The sequence below is a fragment of the Syngnathoides biaculeatus genome, chromosome 15, assembly GCF_019802595.1.
Source record: "Syngnathoides biaculeatus isolate LvHL_M chromosome 15, ASM1980259v1, whole genome shotgun sequence".
In the NCBI taxonomy this organism is placed as follows: domain Eukaryota; kingdom Metazoa; phylum Chordata; class Actinopteri; order Syngnathiformes; family Syngnathidae; genus Syngnathoides; species Syngnathoides biaculeatus.
Window position 1 is genome coordinate 21,580,056 of NC_084654.1, and position 23,717 is coordinate 21,603,772.

The window sequence follows — 23,717 nt, forward strand, 5'->3', positions numbered from 1 at the left end:
TGTTCGGTCCTGAGCCCCGACATGAGCTCACATCAAGCCGCCCAACATTTAAGCCACCGCGTAAAGTCGGGTAGCAGCAAGTGGATCTCGGTCGTCTTTGCGTTCCGGGCTGTAGCCGACTTTGTTTGTGGTATTCGTGTAAAAATAATGAAAATAAATAAATAAAAAAGATAAACAGTGATGAAATAAATTACAATAACAAACACATTTTCCATTTGTTTGAATAATTATGACAATTTTTAAATTATAATTAGTCGTACCCCCCCAAAAAACAACGTTGAATCTCAGATTCAGGAGTTTTCATCCTGGTTGTGGAATGGTGGACCAGCGTTTGGAACCTAGACTTTGGGGTATCCCTTGTACGGGGTTCTGGACCATTTAAGGCCTGTCCGGTCCCTGTAAGACCGGTGTCAGAATTCGGTTGGGAGCAGTTCACAGGGGTTTGGGTCATTTGGAAGGGCCTCCGAGTAGAGTCGCTGCTCCTCTGAGGTGGCTGAGACTCAGGGGACCACGCTGGAGTAACTAAAAGTTCTGGCCGGCCTGGGAACGCCTCGGGATCCAACAGGAAGTCCTGGACGAAGTGGCTAAGGAAGCGCTAAGTCCGGGCTTCTCCGCAAACTCAGATACGTGGGGGGAAAAAAATGGCCGGCTGGATGGTTGTTCTGTTAAAACTGTTGTTGTTTTTTAAAAAAATTCTAATATTGGGATTTATTTTACATTATATATATATATATATATATATATATATTTTTTTTTTTTTTTTTTGGGGGGAGGGGGGGGGGAGTGCCCAGGTAAAGCCCACACAGCCACGGAGAGAACACGCAAACTCCACAGGGGCAGGAATGGGATTTGAACCCCCAATCATCAGAACTGTGAACCCCTGTGCTGTTGTTGCTGGTGGTCTTTTTGAGATGTGAGCCTCAGTTTGTAATTATTAAAATTAAATGTTTAAAAATAACATCTTTTGATCCTCAATTTTGTGTTTCGATGTTCATTTTTGGGAGCCTCATTTTTTTTATTTCCAAGTTTTTTTTTTTGACAGTGTTGGATGTTCATTCTTTTTATCCTAAATAATTTCAAATTATATATATATATATATATTATATTTTTTGAGGCTCAATTTTGTTTTGGGGGGGACTTTTAATACTCATATTAATACATTTTTGCAATCTACTGTATTTATATTTGTGGAATTCGTCCCGATAATCACAGTAAAAAAATTAAAATTCTACTCTAGTGACTGCATTTGGTAGGCAAATAAATAAAGAAAAGGATTTACAATTTTCATAATTTAAGATTGCAGTGAAGTGGGTCAAAAATGAAGGCAAACATGGTAAAAAAACTTAAGTAATAAATACAGCTTATAGTGATGTCCCTTGTAGTAGTTTCAGGATAGCCACACGTGCATTGGAATGCTCCTCACCTGCGCTGCGCTTATGATAAACGATGCAGAATACATATTCGACGTTCCCCTTAAGTAGGCCGCAGGCGAGCTGCAGCGGCTTTCGTGTGAATGGCGCATTCGTGACGTGTCGCCCGACTTCAAACGTGAACGCCCAACAACTGCGAGTCAATCCGGCGCGTGTACATTCATGATGCTTTTTTTTTTTTTTTTTTTAACTTTGTGATTATAGTGAATCGGGAAACGAGCGAATCATTCTGAAGCGTTTGGAATCGTTCACTCGTTCCCGACTTCCAGATCACCATATAAGGATTTTTAGCAATCTACAGAGTCCAAATATATCGGAACCTCGGATTTCATACAATTCTGTTGAGTTTTTTTTTCCCTCAAAATTGTACCCCAGATGTTGTACAGCCGCTCTGTTATCATAAAAACTTTTTTCCTGCATACAGCATATGATAGATAACACGGTAACAACGCTAATATGCTGAGGAGGTGAAATGTTTTCTTACCTATAGCAAAAGTCTGGGACTGATTACCGTAATTTGCGGCCTACAAGCCGCGACACCCCCCCCCCCCCCCCCAAACACGCTTTCAACCCTGCGGTTTCAGCGGTGATGCGGCTAATTCGTGCATTTTTTCCTAACGGGCTGCAGATGGGCACTCGAGTGGAAAAGGTAAAAATGGGACCGGTGGAATACATGTGCTGAGGAACTGACTTTTACCGGCCCTGTTAGCGCGGCGCTAGCGTTAGCGCTGTGCTAGCATGTTGCCGCTGTGTTACTGGAGTGTCTCAGTGATATTTACCGGCAAGTTTTATTTCAACCGGCCCTGTTAGCGCTGCGCTAGCATTAGCACTGAGCTAGCGTGTTGCCGCTGTGTTACTGGAGCGTCTCAGTGACATTTACCGGTAAGTTTCATTTTAACCAGCCATGTTAGCACTGTGCTAGGGTTAGCGCTGTGCTAGCGTGTTGGTGCTGTGTTACTGGAGTGTCTCAGTGATATTTACCGGCAAGTTTTATTTCAACCGGCCCTGTTAGCGCTGCGCTAGCATTAGCACTGAGCTAGCGTGTTGCCGCTGTGTCACAGTAATATTGATTGGTAAGTTTTAATTAAACCGGCCCTGTTAGCATTAGCACAAGTGTTAGCACGCAACTAGCGTGTTGCTGCTGTGTCACTGGCATCTCTCAGTGATATTTACCGGTAAGATTAATTTCAACCGGCCCTGTTAGCGGTGCGCTACTGTTAGCGCTGTGCTAGTGTGTTGCTGCTGTGTTATTGGCGTGTCTCAATGACATTAATCGTTAAACTTTTATTTTAACCAGCCATGTTAGCGCTGCGCTAGCATTAGCGCTGTGCTAGCACGTTGCTGCTGTGTTACTGGTGTGTCTCAGTGATATTTACCGGCAAGTTTTATTTCAACCGGCCCTGTTACCGTTAGCACTAGAGTTAAATTCTTTCTGTGTACCGTCTTTCTTTGTAAATATCTATCGTTTCTATGCAGGTTTCAATGTGGGCACCTGCGCCGTACGTATGTACCAAATGGTATTTCCTTTACAAATATGTATGAACCTTTACAAATGTACTCGGTGAGGCTTGTAACCAGGTGCGCTCTGTAGGCCGGGAATTACGGTAATTGTTTTTGGAACGGATTACTCAAGAAAATCGAGGTTTCACTGTATGGTGATTGGGACGTGGGGAACGAGAGAACGGATCAGAACACAGCGACTGCGCTCGGACTCAATCAATCATTCCCGACGCCGTCATGAGTGGAACTTTTTGTGGACTTTACAAAAGTCCTTATATAGTGATTTGGGATTAAGTGAGCATTGTGTTCAAAAGTCAAGACCTGTACCCCTCCGAGTCTTTGCTGCACAGCGGCACGGTGCCGTCCCGGCACTGGCCCTCGTCCTCAGCGTCCAGCAGGTTGCGCCCCCTGTCGGGGTAGTAAGGCGTGGGGGGCTCCTCTGCAGTCTGCGGCGTCTCCGTGCTGGAGGTGTGCGCCGCCGGAGAGTCGCCGCCCCCTCCGCGGCCCCGCACTTCAGGGCGGAAGGCGTCGCAGCGAGGCCGCGGCGAGGGCCGAGGCCGCGCCAGGATGTCCAAGGTTTTAGGACGCTCGGGAGCGCAGCGCCGGCGGGGGGTGGGCGGGAACACCACGTTGGGGTCCGGGAGGCGGGGGACGGCCGAGAAGTTGTCGGCAAAACCTCGGAAGGTGCTCCCTGGTGGAGGGGAATGAGAAGACAGTTCAAGATGACTGGATTTCGTTGAAGAGGATTCATCCGTTTGCTAATTATTGTTCATGTTCCATTTTATTTTTATTTTTTTGCTTAAACAATTCTTCAAAAAAAGAAAGGCTTCAAGTTGTTAACTGCCAGCCCCGGTTGAAGTTTAGTGCTTATTTACCGTCATTTCTGGCCTATGAGCCGCAACTTTTTTCACACGCTTTCAACCCCGCAGCTTATGCGGTGATGCGGCCACTTTGTGCATTTCTTCCAAGGGCCGCTAGGGGGCACTCAAGGGGAAAAGGTAAGAGACCGGTGGAATATATGTGCCGAGGAACTGACTTTTACCGGTATGTTTTTTTTTTTTTTTTTTTTTTTAAGCCGGCCCTGTTAGTGCTGTGCTAGCGTGTTGCTGCCGCGTCTCGGTGATTTTAATTGGTATGTTTTGTTTTAACCGGGCCTGTTAGCGCCGCGCTAGCATGTTTCTGCTGAGTTACTGCCGCATTTCAGTGATTTAGTGTTGCGCTACCGTGTTGCTACCGCGGCTGTTTTTATTTTTTACCGGTATGTTTTTTTTTTTCCTTTAACCAGCCCTGTTCGTGCTACTGTGTTGTTGCCATGTTAAGATAAGATAAGGTATTAAAACCTTGAAAACACTTTCAGTGTACTGTTTTTCTTTGTAAATATCTTGTGTTTCAATGTGGGCACTTACGGTTTATGTATGTACCAAATGGTATTTCCTTTACAAATGTACTGGGTGAAGTTTATAATCCGGTGTACTCTGTAGGCCGGAAATTACAGTAATATGCTAAATTAAGTTAGTTTATACAGAATAAGATCGATCATTTGTCACCATTTTATGGCTTTAATGAGGGAAACGTTGCCCTTACTCGTGTTCTCCAAGATGCTTTTCTCCGGCAAAGGTTCGAGGTTGTTCTGCGGGCAGCTCTTCCGGATGGCGCCATCAGACGGCGTGCGTCGCAGGCTCCCGGTGCGTGCGGTGCCGGCGCCGGGTGCGCAGGGCACGTGCGTGGGGGTGAGCGACTGCCGTGGATCTCGCTTGAAGCTCTCCAGGTGGGTGTTGACCAGCAGGTTGCCGTGACAACGGGCAGGGGGGACGGCTGGCGGGTCGTCGCCGACAGAACGCAGCAGCGAGCGCGTGGACGAGTCGCGGTCTGAAGGCGAAGACGGCGGAATCCGCAGCGGGCTGTCCCGCCGAAATAGTCTGTGCGCGTGGAAGAAGGCGTCCCAGCGCGATTTGCTGCCCTCCTCGGGACGGGGCAACGTCAGCAGGCTCTCACCCAGGGCCACGGCCGCAAGCACGGAGCCGCAGGCGAGCAGCACCAGGTCCGTGCGCCGACCGCTGCCGGGGCTCTTGCGGCTGCCCGTGGCTCCCGGAACGTGGACGTCCTCAAAGGGATCCTCGCCGGCTTCCCATTGGTCGTAGTCTTGGCTGGGGGGGCACAGGTACGACTGAGTTGGCAGCGCTCCAGAACGGCTCACGAAGCAGCAGTCTTCATTTTCTACAAGGAAAAAAAGTAATGATTATATTACTGTTAAATCTTAAATACAGAAAAGAAAGAATTTAACATTGAGAGCAGTTGTAAAAAAAATATATACTAAAAAGTATTTCAAATACATGTATTTTAAATAGGAGGCACCATGGTGCTGGTGTAGAGCGTTGGCCTCCAGCACTCCCACGACCCTTGTGAGGATAAGCAGCTCAAGGAATGGATGGATATTTTAAATACATATAAATACCCAAAATATTAAGCAATTCAATTCAATTTTTTATAATATTTTAAATTGAAAAAAAATCTTAGGTGGTCATTAGTCAAGTCATTTTTAAAAATCTAATTCAGTTTGAAAAAAAAAATGAAAGGGAAAAAAATACCATCACATCTTATTTGCCAGGTTTTTTTTTTCCAATAAAAAAATAACCTAAATAAAAAATTAAACTGTTTCGTCAATATTTTTTGCACAAAACAAAACGTCAACAAGCCCTTTTTTTCTTTAAACAATATTACTAAAAACGAAAAATCAATAAAATTAACTACTAGCACCAGTAGGCTGCTTTGACATTTGAAAATTAAAAGCAGTCAACTTATTTTCACGCGGCAGCCAATAGAAGCAGTTTTGCGAGGAGAACTTACCACTCTCCAGGAGGCTGGGCACCCCCGGCACGGCGGGGCTGTGTCTCGGGGAACGGCGCAGGTTGGGGGCGCTGCAGGAACGCTGGCGGCTGCCCTCGGCGGCGGCTCTCACGCTGCCGGCATGTCACCGTAGCGTTAGCATAGTGCGCAAAACTACGACATCTTATGTTTTTATAAAGTGCATTTTGATGAATTAAAAGGCGCTCTCGTATGACCTCGAACAAAAATCGTGGTGGCAGTCAAACAATCTGAAGTCGTTCGCGACAGCAGGGGGTTCGAGTCCTGTTTGTGACTGCTCACCTGGCGTCGGCGCTGTGCTCCCGCTGCGGTCCGCAGCCTCCCGTCCTGCCCTTCTTCCTGGAGCCCCTCCTTTCGACCTCCTCTTCGCCTGCACCGCGAGCCCAGCCGCCGCAGCAACCTTCCCGTGGCGTAACTGGGAAAAACGAAGCAGATTATTATTATTTTTTATTTTTACAGCGGTACCCCACGCTCTTGAATCCAGTCACTACTCTGTATATGTTGCGCACCGTTTGGATTTTAATATTGGTTGCTGAAAGGGTTATAACTACAGCAACATCACTGCTAGTTTCATTAGCTTGTCTATGGCATTGTGAATACCGTAATTTCCGGCCTATAAGCCGCGACTTTTTTTCCCACACGCTTTCAACCCTGAATATATGCGCCGAGGAAGTGACTTGTACCGGCCCGCCCTGTTAGCGCTGCGCTAGCGCGTTACTGCTGTGTCTCAGTCATTTTTACTAGTATGTATTTTTTAACCGGGCCTGTTAGCGGGGCGGCGCTAGCATTAGCATTAGAGCGGCGGTGCTAGCGTTAGAGCAGTGGTGCTAGCGTTAGCGCTGCGGTGCTAGTGTTAAATTTTCTGTGTACCGTCTTTCTTTGTAAATATCTCGTGATTCATTGTGTATTTCAATGTGAGCACTTGTGCCTTATACACAGGCGCGGCTTATGCATGTACCAAATGGTATTTCCTTTACAAATGTACTCAGTGAGGCTTATAATCAGGTGCGCTCTGTAGGTCGGAAATTACGGTAGATTTATCATTTACATGACAACGGTTCGTGTGTGCTAAGCGTACGCTGTATGGCTCGCAGGCGAGGGAGCAGTGGCGGGCTGGTTGGCGGGCTGGAACCGCTGCTGAGCAAACTCCTGCGACGGTCATGTGACGGCGAGGCCTGCACAGTGATCTTGTGCTGGAAATCTGAAACAAAAATTGAAAATAGCAATTGGTCTCATTTCCACAAATCATCGTGAGCCATCTGTCTAGGCAAACTTTGTGTTTTTGGGGATAACTGCTTAAATTGTTTTTTTTTTTTGAGGGGGGTCTGCTCATGACAACCACCACCAACCACCTTTTTTCCTGTCGGCGACGCTGCTAACGTTACCCAGCGGCAGGCTGATCCTGTTGCCGTCCTTGACTTTGAGGCGGTGGCGCCGGAACTTTCCCTGGCGGCGCTCCACGTGCGGCTTATCGCGGTACAGCTGGTGGATGATTATGTTGAGCTCGCGCTCCAGGATGTGGATCTCCCGCTCGGCCAGCTCCTGCTCGCGCCGCCGCAGCGCCTCCTCCTGGCACTTCTGCTGCAGCGCCGCCTGCGTCAGCTCCTCCTCCCACGAACGCAACTCCTGAACAGAAAAAAAAATGTAGGTCTTTGAATCACACGGGACACGTCGAGAGGTACACCGGGCACCTCAAATACCTTCTCCTTGGTCCTGAGCTGATCAAACATCTCCTGTATCTCCAGCTTCCAGTCGTCCTGCAACGAGCAAAAGGACTCGGGCGGCATCTCAAAGAATCCCGACTCCTCGATGGCGGTCAGCTGGCCCAGAATGTCGGCGAAATGCGGTCGGGAGTGAGGGTCTGAGCTCCAGCAGCCTGAGATCGTGGTGATGATGACGATGATGATACCGTTAGGGAAAACCAATGCAAAACGGCCTCTACAAACCAAGATGGCTGCCTTCCTGTGTGTTTCTACCCACAGCTATAAGTCATCTATAAATGATAGACATGCACACCAAATGTCCTGTTGCTAAGTCAAACTGGCTTTGTGGGCTGATTTAAAAAAAAATAAAAATAAAATAAAAATTTGTGCTACCAAACCAAAATTTGTGCTTGAAAACAAAATGATAGACTTCCTGCGATTTTTGGGGCATGGCAACTTGAGACTTTTTTGTGGGTCTACTCATAATAGACATACGAGCTAGCTGTCATAGTTCTATGTGGACAAAAAAATCCTAGAGGGCGCTATCGAGGCAAAATGGTTGTTTCAAAACTAAATACAAGCCATCTGACATGTTTTGGGACTTTGTGGGTCTCCGTCGACCAAATCTCACATTCGCAAAGTCAAACCGGGTTCGCGTCTCACCCTCCATGAGGCGCGCAAAGGGCTGCGGACACGTGGACGGGATGGGCAGCGCCAGCTTGTTCATGGCCACGCCGTAAGCCACCGCCAGGCCGTCGATGCCCCGGAATGGCACCTCGCCCGTCAGCAGCTCCCACAGCAGCACGCCGTAACTGAAAGTGCCAAAAAGAAGAAGAAGAAAAAAAAAAAAAACACACACACACAAGGGTACTTCACGACTCCAGAAAAGTCACACGGCAGCTTCGTAGGTGGCGGCGATTAAGGTGCGCAAAACAAGTGAACCCCCGGTGAGGTCTTTCTACTATTTAGTATACTTTGTTTTCCCATTTTCACAGTTATTTTCATTTAAAATACACCAGGCATGACACAAACAAACACACACAGACACACAATATATATATATATATAAAATAAAAAATAGACCTACTGTAACTCCGACCCTACAAGCCGGAACTTTTTTTCACAGCCGCCGCGTTAGCATTAGCACCACCACGCTAACACCGCCGTGTTAGCGTTAGCAGCACCGCATTAGCATTAGCAGCGTCACGTTAGCACCGTCGCGCTAAGGCTAGCGTTAAACTCTGTGTACCGAGGCTTATAACCAGGTGCGCTCTGTAGGCCGGGAATTATGATAGTTAGTCTGCTTTGTTTTCCCATTTTCACGGTTATTTTGATTTATAATACACTAGGCATGACACATCAAACACACACAAAAAATGCAATAAAAAATACATATATACACTTTCATTTATACACCTATACTACAGTACGCCTTTCAAATGAAAAGAATGAAGAACATTTTCGAATTATCTTGTGATTATTATTATTATTATTTTTAAACTTTTTTGCTTAATCTATCCCATGAAATATGGATTCAGTGTGCTTCACGAAAAACACTGTTGCTACGACAACATGCGTCCCTGCTGCACTTTTGCAGTTTTGGAGACTTTCTCCTGATGTGCCGCAAAGACCCCCCCGCCCCCGCCCGCTGGCTGCTTGCCCACCTCCAAACGTCGCTACCCTTGGAGAAGGTGGACGAGCGGATGACCTCGGGCGCCATCCAGGCGTACGTGCCCGCCGCGCTCATCTTGGTGGTGCGCTGCCACTCGCGCGCCAGCCCAAAATCAGTAATCTTCAGCGTCTTGTTGCTCAGGTCATCGTCCCTCTCGAGCCTCTCCAGGATGAGGACTGGGGGGGGGGAGTTGGGGGTAGTGGGGTGGGTTGAGGTATGACCGGGTGCGGGGATTTGGGTGTCGGGTGGGTTGGCGCATGTCGGCGTAAGCGGGGATTCAGATTATTTAAAAAAAAAAAAGGCGATCGTAAAATGAAGAAGAATGCAAGAGTAACGCAAAAAATGGAGGGTGAAGAGGAGGAAAAAAAGGAGTTTTGTGGGAGGACGTGGTGAAAGGATTGGAGTAGTAGAAGAAGAAGAAGAAGAGAAGAAGAAGTGAGACACAAGCTGTGTCGGAAAATGTTTGTCCATTCCTGACTTCCGTTCGCTATTACACTGTCGTTACATTGAGGTCAAATTTTTAGCACTGTGTTGCAATTCTTTTTTTTTTTTTGCGTGCGTACTTATATTACAAATTATTCCCTAAACAAAGATTTTGGGGTTACTATTTTTTTGACTGGTACTGTAGAACCGTAAACCCAAGACAGGAAGAAAGAGCGCATACGAAAGTTTGAAAACATACCACAATTAATAGGTCGAGACGAATCTGCTTATCGCAAAGCACAAATGGTTTAATTTTGCAGACGATCGGGCTGTTCAATCACGCAGCCGAAATGCTGATCTCGATTCAAACTGGATGAATTTTGCAGCCCTATCGTGAGAGCAAACCGACGTCTGAAGATGCCATTCCCGAAAACGACACGGGCGGTCTGCCATTTTGCCTTGAAGCCGTCATTTTAGCTCCGTCGCGCACTCTCCATAAAATAAACACATAAAACTCTGCCCTGAAGCCAGTTTCACTTTGCGAGCTCAAACCTGCTCGACGTGCCTCTCGCGCGTGTATGAAGGCAGCTGCTTTATCTCCAACAACGTTGTGCGCCGCCATGTTTACGCCCAAAGGGGAAGTGGCGCCGTCTTCATTAAAGTCCTTTTAATTTTTTTTTTTTTTTTTTAGACTTAAATTTTAACTTGATCTCAATAACCTTGTTCGATGCACTACAAAAGATAAATTTGGACTCCTTAAATTGAACTACCCTAATTTCCGGCCCATAAGCCGCAACTTTTTTCCCACGCGCTTTCAACCCAGCGGTTTATGCATTGATGCGGCTATTTTATGCACTTTTCCTAGCAGCCACAAGGGGGCATTCGAGCAGAAAAGATAAGAGACCAGTGGAATACATGTGCCGAGGAAGTGACTTTTACCGGTCCGGCCACTGATCTAAAAAAAAAACAACAAAAAAAAAAAAAAAAGATTGGATGGCTCACTGGCCACCAAAACTGAAGTCGCCATCCGCCATCTTAATCCTCCCAAAACAACCATGCCGACCTGTGCAGGGACATTTAATCGCCAGTTTCATGGCTGTGAGAATACATTCCACAGGTAAGTTAGAAAGATTTACTTTGACACCGTTGACATTTGTTTGTAAAGTTTTTTTTTTTTTTTTAATTTTCTGATGAGCTTAATTCACTTTTCACAAAGTTTTGTCTACGGTCGTTGTTGTTGACTGTTCCGTCTCTGTTTCGCCTTTATAGGCCGACGCTTTTTCGTGGAAAAGCAATGTCAATATTTTCCCCAAACTTTATCAGTGGATAAGCAAGAAAACACATTTTCTGTGACATTTTTTGATGAACTTCATAATACAGAACTCTGCGAATGGAATTAAGACTTTCAAATGCGAGGAAACAAGTTTAAATTTGCCGTCTGGAATGGGACGTCGCAGAGACAACAAATGAACAATACGTTTAGCATGTAGTTTCCCATATTTCCAAAAATATATCTAACTGATTGACTGAAAATGTAATGTTTTTAGGAGGAAAAGTGCTTCGTTTTTTTATATTTTATGATGATCGTGCTTCACAGCGTATTTTGGGAAAAGTCAGGCTGTAGGTAATATGCAAGGTTTCTTGCTAGTCACGGTGTTCTGTCTTTCCTTTGCACTTCGCATTTTTTGGCTTACCAAGTCCAATTAAAAATCCTTCATGTTACCAGAAATGAAAAAATGTCAAGCTCACATGACCAGTTTTTATTGTACATGCCAAACTTTGAGGAAAAGCCCCGCCATAATCCAACCTGTTAACCACGTCCTCCACATGTTTTGCAACTACCTAGACGGCGGCCACCAGGGTTCAACCGATCGACATATCATATGTGTATGCGCTATCCAGTCCTTTTTTTTTTTTTTGTTTTTTTTTTTTAAATATATCAGTGGGTCTGGCCCTGTTAGTGCCGCGGTAGCGTGTTACTGCAGTGTCTCTGTGATTTTTACTGGTGTTTTTTTGTTTTTTTAAACCGGCCCTGTTAGCGCGGCGGCGCTAGCGTTAAACTCTCTGCGCACCGTCTTTCTTTGTAAAGATCTCGTGTTTCAATGTGGGCACTCGCGGCTTTTACACAGCCGCGGCGTACGTATATACCAAATAATATTTCCTTTGTAAGTGTACTGGGTGAGGCTTATAACCAGGTGCGCTCTGTAGGCCGGGAATCTATACGAAGTGATTTGTTGACACATCGCTCGGCGTTTGGATTTTTGCCCCCCCCCCCCGTGACTTAACGCTTGAGGTCGGCCAATAGGAAGCGGCCGGCAGAGGTTGGTCGCCGGCCAAAGGTTATGCGCGTCGATGCGCGCGCACACGCACGTGATCCTCGCCAATAATCCTGACTAATGAGTTTGGGGATTTAAAAGATTATAGACATCCAATGGAGACCAACTTTTGCCATCTGATCGCCGTTTAAAACTCTGCTTTATCAACTATTATGATTCATAAACTGGGCATTTACGCTGCCGCCTCACAATAATCTTCGATACCGCTCGACCATGATACCTCTTTCGGGTCAGTATTTTAGGTGAGTGGGTGAATTCATAAACAGCTAAACCCCAATTTTTTTTTTTGGGTGTGTGTTTGGGGGCCATCTTGATTTGCTGCAAATCTCATCTTGTTGCTGTTTTTGTGCACAGACCAAAGCAATAAAACGACTTTTGCGGCATCTGGTGGAATTTTGTTCTTGGTGTTAGGTTTAATTGATTGATAGTGTATTTCTGTAAGCCTTTGAGATGTCCTCTTTTTCTAGCAGTCCTTGAATGCACCTCCTATAACGCAGGTGTCAAACTCAAGGCCCGGGGGCCAGATCTGGCCTGCCACATGATTTTATGTGTCCCGCGAAGCTAAATCTACAGTTTCAATTTCTATGATTCTGGTAAAAACCTGCACCAAAATTTCAAATTGTCATCTATCATAAACGATAAATTTGAGATATTACAGTCATTTTTGTGTTACCAAACATGAATAGTTGAAAAACGCATTACCCTTGATTTCTGATTCCAAAAGTAGTTCAAAAATTGATGATGTAAATATGATGAGATGATTAAATATTTTTGTTCCACAGTCATAACGGCCCACTGAGAGAAACTGGAACAACAATGTGGCCCGCGAGAAAAATGATATTCTATATTCCTACCATTGCTGGACTTGAGGTCTCTGTGGAGGATGGTGACGATGGCCTGGTCGTGCAGGTAGCGCATACCCCGGGCGACTTGTACCGCCCAGTCCACCAGGGCGCAGGGCGGCACCCGTTTGCCTGCCAGCGCCCGGTTGAGGGCGCCCCCCCGGGCGTACTCCATCACCAGGCAGAGGTTGGGCTGGCGCAGGCACGCGCCCAGCAGCGCCATGACGTTGGCGTGCTCCAGCATGGCGAAGAGCTTGGCCTCCTGCCGCACGCTGGCCAGCGTCTGCTCGGCGTCCTCGTCGGGGTCCCGCCGCGCCGCCTTCACCGCGACCTCGGCGCCGCGCCACACCGCCCGGTACACCTTGCCGAAGCCGCCCACGCCGATGATCTCCTCCAGGGCCAGCTCGGAGAAGTCGATCTCCAAGACTGTTACAAAAACGAGGCTTATTTACTTCGGGTTGCAAGGGAGTGGAGACTTTCAGTACATTTCCCAATTTGTTTTTGGGATGTGGGAGGGAACCGGAGTGCCCAGAGAAAACCCACGCAGGCACGGGGAGAACATGCAAACTCCACACAGACAGGGCCGGGATTTGAAGCCACCCGGTCCTCAGAACTGTGAGGTCAATGCTTTACCAGCTGAGCCACTGTGCAGCCTATTGACCTCCCCTTCATTTAAATTCCTTATTTCGAGACAATCTTCAACTTAGTAAATGGATTTTCATTAGTTTACAGTATTCCGATGAAATCCCGTGGAAAGTTTTCAATCCATGTCCAAGTTATGCTCTAAGTGGAACCACCTCCTCTTGAGCAGAACCCCGTGAATATTTCATTCGGTGGGTGAAAGGACGGACGGACGAGCCGGGCTGAGATCCCAGCCTTGTTGTTGAACATCTTGACCTGATAAAATGAGTCACGCCTCAATCGGACAGGACCACGACCGAGGGAGACGTTGCAAGGTACGATTCCGTTGATCGACGTCGCAGTGCTATGTGGCAGGATTCTCGTTTTTATGTCACACTACAATACAAGACATCCCAACAAAAATAATAATAATAATAATACACTTTCCAATTTGGCATCATAAGGCTTCTCCAAAGCCATATCGTTGCTCATGGATTATGTCACACTTCAAAGAGTTTTGTTGTTCCATAACAAAATACGTGAGGCCAAGAAAATGTGCCCAATAGACTGTTTTCGACCACGTGACTAAATCCGGGGAACGCGGCCATGTTGGATGGGTTCACTCAAAGACCGGAGTTACACAAATGTTCGTACGACTTAAAAATGACGCACGATGGCTAAAAAGACTTTGGAAAGTTATCGGTGCTCATTAGATGTTTCAGGAAACCGTGACGACAAGAAGTGCGCTTTGATCGACAATATCGATCCGTATGCCTTGGAGAAAGACAAATGGAGCAGACAAATGTGGGCGTCGGTAACCTATCCAGACAAAGTACACTATCTCCTCTTCTCGACAAGCGCTTATAACCGTGGACTAACTAAAGAATTACAAAGGTCTGGAGGCCTACAACCAATTCATCAATGGCTGGGTTCGTCATGCGCCGTATCCGTTGTAAGCGCACTGCTAAGGTTAGTCTACCGCACAATGCAATTTAAATATGTGCCGCGTGATTATAGTCAGGGTTGTGTTAAATTATGTTGATTATAGAAACGAAAGAGGTGTAGATTATTATTTTCGTTTTTGTTACCGAGAGGGAGAGAGAGAGCGGTTCGACCAGGACAAGTGGCAAGTAGAGCCCGCACCTCTTTCTCCACTTCCACGGCTACGTTTTGAAGTCAACTCACGAAACAGCTAGCGGTACGCTAACTCGTTTTTGCAAACTTATTATAATAAAACAGAAAATACAGATTTTGGAGACATGCATTGCATTCACACACACGAGTACTGTGCTCGGCTGCTAGTTTGGCTCTGCTAATACGAGACAGCCACAGTTGTCGCCGTTTGGTTGCTAACTGCTCCGACTTCTCGCACTGGTTCTTGATCACAGCTAGCAGTCGAAAGAAAGGCGCTTTACAACGCCCATTTTCGTTTGAGCGACCGATAACATGGCGGCGCTCCCCCCACTCATACGCCTTTCTGAAATGATTCCTGCTTAGTTAAGTGTGTTGACGCGAAATCACCACACCAAGATGGCGCCCGCGTTCTAAAGTAGTCGAAAACATGAGTCTATCATGGAAGCTTAAAACCTTGCAGCCTGATCTAGATATATTAGCCAAGTACTATCTGTTGTTTTACCGGTTACAAATAACAAACCTCATCTTTAAAAAAAAAAAAAAAGTCTCATGCCGACGTATATAACAGCAGAAAAAATGAATTCTGATGGAAGGGGACCTTTAAAACGTGACAGATATATGCATGATAGTGTGTGTGAGCGAATGAAATACTTGCAGCTCAAGCTACCGCTGTATTAAAAAACATAAAAATCTCAGCAGCACATCCAGAAGCGAATCTTAGTTATTAAAGAAATACAATAATCGTATTTCATTACAATCGTAGCGGCTAAAATCAATGCGAATGTTGGCATGAACATTTGGATGTACGGCAAAGGTGCTCACGGTGCAAGGGGGGCACTTCCTGCGACGACGCGGCCCGCCTCTCCTCCGGCACGCCCCTACTGACATAGTTGCAGGGGAAAATGCCCACCCGGTCGGCCACAACACCGGTCCACCAACCCTCGTCTCCGGACACCAGCGAGTCTTTGGACAGCACCTCCACCAGGTCCCCCCGGCGGAGGTTCAGCTCGTCGTCCGCCGTCGCCTCGTAGTCGAACACGGCCGTCCAGCGGCCGCCAGGTGCCCTCTCGGGCTCGGCGCCGGTCTCCCCATTTTCCGCCTCCGGCCTGGGCCAGCGGAAAATATTCGCTTCATCCGAGGAGGGGACGCCCGGCGGCCCGGGTGTCGACGTGCGCTCCGCCGGAGCCGCTTTGTGGGGAGTGTCCATGGAGGCGGTCCATGGGCCGGCCTGAAGCCGGCGGCAGCGGCAGGCGCATTCACCCGCTGGCGGCTAGCTGCCTAGCTAGCTATCGTAACTCGCGGCTAATCCTGCGCGCGCAGCCGAGCTGCATTGTGGGTAAAATGCGCCATCATCGTGGGTCCTATCAAATGATATAAAAAAAAATCAGCTGCTTCGACTGCGCGTTTTAAGCCAATCAGCACAACACGCGAATACCTCCCGACTTCTGATTGGTGTTCGTGCGTGTCATTCAACGTAACGCCCCGCCCTATAAAAAAAAATGTCACGCCCCAGGCTAGGAAAAATAAACCACCAAAATTCGCATTAAACAATCAAAACTGAACTGAAAACATAAAATATGACAAATAAAAATCTGTTAATAAATCTGAAAAATATACTTAAAAAATCAGACAGCCTCAAATGTTGGAAAAAATGGCTATAAAGTACTGGAAAATTAATGCTTTAAAAAAGTCAGAAAAATAGCCTTTGACATTTTACAGATGTGTCGCGTGAGGTGGGAAAAAATATCTCATATAAGCTGGGAAAAATAATATGCCTTCTAACATAAGGATGCTTCAAAAGTCATGAAAAAAATGTGCCCTGTAAAGTTGATAAAATGATGAAAAAAAAATTGGTTGTTTGTTGTGAATCAGAAACCTGATTTTATTCCACAGTAGAGAATAAAATAAACCACAATAAGAATCTCCCCCCCAAAAAACACGTTGGAAAATTTGTTTTGTCTTTTTCTCTCAGTTCTTTTCCTTTGAGATTTGACATCTGATGGCCGGCCCGGAAAAATTATTAAAATGTGAAGTACCACATCCCTTTTACAAAAGACCAAAAGAGTGAAACGCTCACAAAGTCCAGTCAGTTCCCTATAAAGTCACATTACTGATGTTTAGCTTTTTTTTTTTTTTAAATTATTATTATTATTTTAACTCCACCACACATCCTGGAGCAATATTAAAAAAAAAAAAACAAGTCAAGGCAAAGAGAAAAATCATCGATTTGGTTGGTTTCAGTGACAGGAAAGCGAAATAACAAAACAAAAAAAAACTAATAAAATGCAGCACAAGCGCTTTAAACTTTCCATTTTGTGTCTTTTATGTACAGTCGCTTTTCTACTTGAAAAGAAGACAAAAATAGGAGAAAACACTGCTCCTGGTGGACAAACAATGTCACTGCATTTTTACAGTCGAACCTTCAAAGTCACAGAACTTCTTTACAGTTTTTTTGTTTTATATAGAAAGCATGACAGAGGTTGGAATGTCAATAAATTATATTATATTATAAATTATTTCATTATTTTTGGGGTTGGTATTTTGGACTTTGGAGGTTCCACTGTATATTAAAAAACACTTTTGGTGAGTGCATTTAAGTTTTAAATAGCTGCATTTGGCAGAGCGCTATTAGGCATGTGGACTCAAAAGGGGAAGCTACTGGATAAGTAGTGGTGTTATCACCCGCACGATTTATTATAAAACAATAATAATAATAATAATGAATATAGCAACTTAATGAATGGTAACTTTGATTAAACGAAAATAAATTGGAAGGTGTCTGGTAAGTGGTGTTAGAGTAGTGGTTTTATTACAGTTGTGATATTACCTTCCACCTTTTTTTGTCACAAAATATAATTTTAAAACATTTATAATTTAATAAATAAAAATAAAAGCCATAAATATATTTTTTTCACTAAATTTGCCCCAAAATTTAAATGGTACTTTGCATGAAATGACGTGTAAAAAATAAAAATCACCATCTTACTTTTTCCAGCTTGCTGTCCCCAAGTGGCAAAAAAAAAAATAAAAAATCATAAAAAAAAAAGTTTCATTGTAACATCAATTGTTCTTGCTTGCAAAGTGCGCCATACATGGAAGTCTACAGAAAAGTGCAATGGAGGGGGAAAAAGTAGAAAAATACCTCTCTGAACGTAACCGCTGTATCTCCGCGGCAACGGTGGCGTGACAGCGAGAATGCGTATTCATTTATGAGTAAAATAAACATAACGCGACTCTCCAAAAACATCAAGACTTCGCTCCGGGATAAGCCAGTGACCTCATACTTTGTGCGAGCACGCTGAAAATATACAGGAAATATGGAAATACTATATATCATATTTATAGAGCGATACAGATAGAGTGTGGAGGTTGCGTTCAAGAACTGTCTGCGGTTGTGATTTCTGCGGCGCAAAAAAAAAAGAAAAATAAATAAACACTTTATGACTCCATCACGTGTCTATTTTTGTTATTATTTTGTTCCTTTTTTTTTTTAAATCGGCAAAATATTTTTCTTTTTTAGAAAAAAACTGTCGCTCCTGGTCAAGTTGTTGAGAAAAATAGAATCTCTCCAGGTGCGTGAAGTAAGTCTGCAGTCGTCTCCTCCCAGCGGAACGCCGGACCTCGTTCCTTGGCATCGTCCGGGCAATCCGACCTTAGCGGTCCGCGCGGGGTGGAGGGCGGGCGGCACCGCGTTCCGTGTGAGCCCGGCGGAAGGGCTCGAGGCGGGGTCGGGAGTCGTGCCGCGAACCCTCCTGGGTCCTTCCCGGATGAAGTCCCGTCTAAAAACCTTCTATGTGACAGTAGGCCTCCAAGCTGGAGAAGAGGATGTAGAGGAACCACAGGCCGAAGAAGAAGCCCGACGTGGCCAGTCTGTGCCCGCGGGGTCCGCCCAGCTCGCCGCCGATGTGCGCCCGCCGCCGGTACAGCAGCGCCGTGACGGCCAGGAAGGCGAAGATGGTGAAGAGCGTGACGGAGAAGGCCAGCGAGCCGGCCTCCACCACGAAGGGCTTGCCCTTGCTGTGCCAGTAGATGGCGGCCACCGACCACGCCAGCCCGATGCCCAGGAACACGTTGACGGCGTTGCTGCCCGTCACGTTGCCGATGGAGGCGTCGGCGTACGTGTCCTGCACCGCCGCCACTTTGCTGGCGAACGTGTCTGCGGGCGGAGGGAAAAGAAAAAACATTGCAAAGTGGATCACGGCACACCGATAATAAATAACGGCATCGGAAAAACTATCGTCATCATCGTTATCCCGCGTCAATAAAGCACCAATTTGTAATTTTCCGCGCACGCGTCCTGACCCGGCACCGAGGTCCCGAGCGCCACGAAGACGACGGCGGTGACCGAGTCCTTGAGGCCGATGGTGCAGCCGAAGTGCGAGGCCAGGTCGCCGATGACGGCGGTGAGCAGGCCGATGACGACGATGGACACCGCGAAGCACGCCCAGCCGTTCAGGTAGTCGGTGGGCGGCACGCAGGCGAACAGGACCTTCCAGAACACGGTCAGGAAGTGCATGACGTAGTCGAAGCACGAGGGCAGGCGCTCCTCGCCCGTGTCGTCCTCGTCCTCGTCTGCGGGGGAGAAACGGACTGAATATTAAAAAAGAAATCGTCTGCTTTTAGGCGTGAGGAAATTCATATTTTGGAATTTGGTTCGGCATCCTCGACTAAATGCCGGCGTGTCGGGGTACCCGCGCTGACGGTGATGGCCTCCATGAACTGCTCCCTCCACGAGTTGGTGCCGACCACCAGCGCCAGGTTGGTCTTCTTGATCAGCTTGTCCACGGTGCTCTGTCACAAAAAAAAAAAAAAAAAAACAAAGGCCGCACACGCGAGTGACCACCAGGTGGCAGCATCGTGAGGGGTGAAATGTGGAATCATTCTGGAGCTCTTTTGCAATTGGCAATTGGACGGGGAAAATTGGGGAATTTCGGGAGTGGGATCATCCATACATCCATTTTTTTGCCGCTTATCCTCACGAGCGTCACGGGAGTTGCCGGAGCCTATCCCAGCTGTCAACGGGCAGGAGGCAAGGGGACACCCTGAAATGGTCGCCAGCCAATCGCAGGGCACGTAGAAACAAACGACCGATCTCACCTATGAACAATTTAGAGTGTCCAATTAATGTTGCATGTTTTTGGGATGTGGGAGGAAACCGGACCGCCCGGAGAAAACCCACGCAGGCACGGGGGAGGACATGCAAACTCCACACAGGCGGGGCCGGGATCGAACCCGGGTCCTCAGAACTGTGAGGCCAACGCACTGCACCAGCACAGTGGTGCCTCCTATTCAAAAGATATGTATTTAAAATACTTTTAAAATAATTTTTATTTTTAAAAAATAATACCGACAAGATTCTTGGCATAATTTACACCAAAATTTAACATTAGAAATCACATATTTATTGCAATAAAATGGCAAAATTACAAATCTGCATATAGTACAAAAATATGAAAACAAAAAAATAGAGGAAAAATAACCAAGTATTAGAGGGAAAAAAAATATTTGCCAAAAACAGGAGCTAATATTTGGCAGAAATTGCAAAAGTATTCAACGAACATACACAAATAGAAAAACTATTAATGTCCATCCATCCATTTCCTTAGCCGCTTATCCTCACGAGAGTCGCGGGAGTGGTGCACTCACAATCACACCTATGGGCAATTTAGTGTCCAATTAATGTTGCGTGTTTTGCGTTTAGGCGGGGCCGGCATCGAACCCGGGTCCTCAGAACTGTGAGGCCAACGCTTTCCAGCTGAGCCATCTAGTGGCGAAATGGCGGAAATTCACCCATAAATCGCAACTAACCCCCCCCCCCCCAAAAAAAAAAAATGAATGGAAAAAGTGTTCATTTGGGCCCACTCGTGAGTCAAGGTATAATCACGTAACACGCAGTCCCGTTCCCGCCTCACCTTAAACTCGTAGGACTCCTCGATGATGACCTCCATCTTGGCGTGCTCGCCCAGAACCGGTTTGCCCATCTCGGCGATGCGTCTGGCTTCCTCCTCGTCGGACGTCAACTTCCTGTCTGGAGCGTCTGCGCCGAGACAGACAGAGAAAACGTTCAAGGGCGACAAATTCAGGACTCAAATTCTGCGGTACCTTGACGTACAAGTTGAATTCATTTTTGCTTAGCAACACAAAAACAAAAATGTTTTTTGGAATATTAAGAAAATTAAATTAAATTAGGAAGATATATAAAGTAAGAAAAACATATTGGAAACAATTGTAAAAAATATAGAACTAATATAAAAATCTATGTTGAAATATTTAAGCCATATTACACATTTTAAAAATAGCAAAAAATAACTGAAAATAAAATACAAATAAGAATATTTGAAATGTGCTAAGCATTCTAAGATATTCAAATAAAGAATACATTTCAAATATTTAAAACAAATATTTTAAAAGTATAATATGAACTACATTAATAATTTATATATTTAAATCTGAAATTGCATTAGCGCTCGTTCCATTGTATACCATTGTGCTGGTTTGCGTGTATTTTAAAATATTAACAACATACAAAAATAATGTACATTTTACAATAACTTCATATGTTAGGATTACTTTTCAAAAGACTTAAATATAAATAATTCAAAGTGTGAAAAACAAACAAAATGGTACCTTAATATATTTTTTTAATGTTTATATATTTTTTAAAAACTATTTCAAACCTTCTTAAAATATCGATTCAAATCACGTTAAATACCTAAATAGTTTTCGATTTAAAAACAATCGGTGCCCTGCGATTGGCTGGCAACACGTGACAGCTCGGATAGGCTCCAGCGCTCCAGTGACTCTCGTGAGGATAAGCGGCTGAGAAAATGGATGGATGGATAAAAAAAAAAATAGAACTATATAGAAATCTTCCCCGGGGGGCCACGACGTGTACGACAAAATCCCCCGCGGAGGCGGCGAGGCCCGACGGGGCTCCCACGATGCGCCACGTGCGACCGGGCCGGCCGGCCGGGCGCCTCGTCATCTCTCTCGCTCTCCGCTGACAGCACGGCCCCTCGCCATCAAATATTAACGGGAACGCCATTAAAGATCACAGCCGAGCGTGCTCCTCTGCTGACACGCGCGCTTGCGCATAAATCAATTACGCGGCGTGCGCGCTCGGGTCTTCTTCAAAATTCATGATCATCCGGCGTCCCTCAAGCTCTCGGGGTCATTTAGTAGGAATTTGTAAAAAAAAAAAAAACATATTTAGTGGAAAACACTCCATTATGTCAGGGGTTTTAAGCAAAATGTGTTTATTTTGACAAAAATCCAATTTCCTCACTTTTCTTTGAAAATACGCACAGATGCATGATGGGAACTTACCGTCGGGCAGCGGCATGGCTGCCGAAGATGATGGAAGAAAATGTTTTCATCATCCAATTGTTTAAAAGTGGATGCATTAAGTGAGAGGGACAAAATAAATGTACGGATTTGGCCTTTGACCCTACAACCGTGGCCATTTTGGCCAAAATGTCACCCGAAAATCAATCGCGTTCTCCCTCTGGTGATGACAAAGAATGCCGTAAATTGGGTCAAATCGTTAAAAATGTCAAATAATAAAATACAGTACAACCTCAGTCGTCGACCACAATCTGCTCCAGGAGGCGGTTCGAGAAGTGATTTGTTCGAAATCCAAATCAATACTTCCCATTACAATTAATGGGAAAAGAAATAATGCGTTCCAAGCCTTAAAAAAATGGAATACATGTATAATTTTAATACTTAGTAGAGTAACCTTGGCTGGGAGTGCATTGCCGTACCTGTAGCAACTCGGCCCCCAGCCTTGTAAACATTTTTATTAACAAAAGTACAGAATAACTTTAAACAAGCAATAATGAGGGGGGAAAAAAACAAAAAGAAAATTTGTTTTCATTTTTACAAAACGTAACATACCATAATTTCCGGCCTATAAGCCGCGACTTTTTTCACACGCTTTCAACCCTTCATGCGGGGATGCGGCTAATTTGTGCATTTTTCCCAACGGCCGCAAGGGAGCACTCGAGCGGAAAAGGTAAGAGTGAGACCGGTGGAATATATGTACCAAAGGAAGTGACTTTTACCGCTCCGGCCCTGTTAACGCTGCGCTAACGTGTTACTGCCGTGTCTCAGTGATTTTTACCGGTATGTTTTTTTTTTTTTTTTAAACCAGCCCCGTGAGTGCGGCCCTAGCGTTAGCATGGCGGCCCTAGCGTTAAACTCTACTACTGTACCGTCTTTCTTTGTAAGTATCTCGTGCCCTAGCATTAGCATCAGCGCGGCTTATAACCAGGTGCGCTCTGTAGGCCGGGAATTACAGTACAAAAACATCAACTCGTAAGTCGAGTTAACGAAAGTTAAAAAAAAAAAATGCAGAAATGCTAATGGAACAGAGGATTGTTCAAGTTCACAAGAAAAAAAGCAATGCAAATCTATCAACGACTGTAAATTTGGAAGTTCTTTTTTTTTTCCCCAAAGAACTTATCGAATCACTCCAAAAGTCATTCCAAATCATCAGGATTCCCGCTCTAGGGATGTTAAAAAAATAATCCGTGACAAACGGAGATATCGCTAAAAGTGGCGACTGACAGAGAGCTGCGAAATATTTCGACGCGATTTGCCTTTTTCAACTCCAGCTCGCGTGGCCGTCTTGGCCCGAAGACAATCAAAATCAGTCGGGTTCTCGCGCAAGCTAACAGCCTCCCCAGAACCCACAAGACTTGCCGAGCGAGAAACTTATTTGGTCTTCCTCTCCGAGGCTGCTCGCGTATGAATATTTAAGCAGGCGTATTTTATAACATTTAGCTCCTAATTGAGAATTCCGCTAGCGTAATTTTTTTCTCCCTCCCGTGAAAACTCCAATAATGGAACGAGCGCGCATAGAGACAATCGCGCCGCTGCCGCTTTAATAAGACAGGCGGGGTCGTGCCAGGGGGGTACTGAATATGAGATTGCGTTATTAAGGGTTACCACAAAAGGCCTTGGTGAAAAGGGGGCTGGAGGGGGGGGCTACTTCAGTGCTAGCATCAACGCAAGCTAGCAAAAAGTGTTAGCATACTTACCTTTAGAAGGGTAGAGGTACATATGAGACGTTAAGCTTGAAATAAATACGGCGGTGTCTTGAGATAAGAGTTGAGTTCATTCCGTGACCACGCTCGTAACGCAAATTTTTTCCTGCGTTTAAATGAACGGAAATTCGTTGACTGAATATT

General features: G+C 45.5%; 2 protein-coding genes across 5 annotated transcripts in view; both read right to left on the reverse strand.

The window, feature by feature from the left end:
- Positions 1–756: 756 nt before the first annotated feature.
- Positions 757–15,986, reverse strand: map3k9 (mitogen-activated protein kinase kinase kinase 9). Its single transcript, XM_061844423.1, has 11 exons — positions 15,349–15,986; positions 12,784–13,197; positions 9,163–9,346; positions 8,162–8,310; positions 7,496–7,671; positions 7,181–7,421; positions 6,874–6,996; positions 6,078–6,210; positions 5,778–5,890; positions 4,515–5,147; positions 757–3,621 (listed from the first exon to the last, which is right to left on the reverse strand). The coding sequence occupies exons 1-11, from the start codon at positions 15,731–15,733 to the stop codon at positions 3,245–3,247; spliced, it is 2,928 nt and encodes a 975-aa protein (XP_061700407.1). The 5' UTR covers positions 15,734–15,986; the 3' UTR covers positions 757–3,244.
- A 26-nt stretch (positions 15,987–16,012) lies between these two features.
- slc8a3 (solute carrier family 8 member 3) overlaps positions 16,013–23,717 on the reverse strand; it is a 53,570-nt gene continuing 45,865 nt past the window's right edge. For 2 of the 4 annotated variants that reach the window (XM_061844414.1, XM_061844415.1), the window contains exons 4-7: positions 20,439–20,563; positions 19,218–19,317; positions 18,829–19,098; positions 16,013–18,682 (exon numbers count right to left, since the gene is read on the reverse strand). In XM_061844414.1, the coding sequence (XP_061700398.1) occupies positions 18,306–18,682; positions 18,829–19,098; positions 19,218–19,317; positions 20,439–20,563 (872 nt within the window). In that variant the 3' untranslated portion in view covers positions 16,013–18,305. The remainder of the gene's footprint in view (positions 18,683–18,828; positions 19,099–19,217; positions 19,318–20,438; positions 20,564–23,717) is intronic. The other 2 variants (XM_061844416.1, XM_061844417.1) reach the window with 2 other exon arrangements.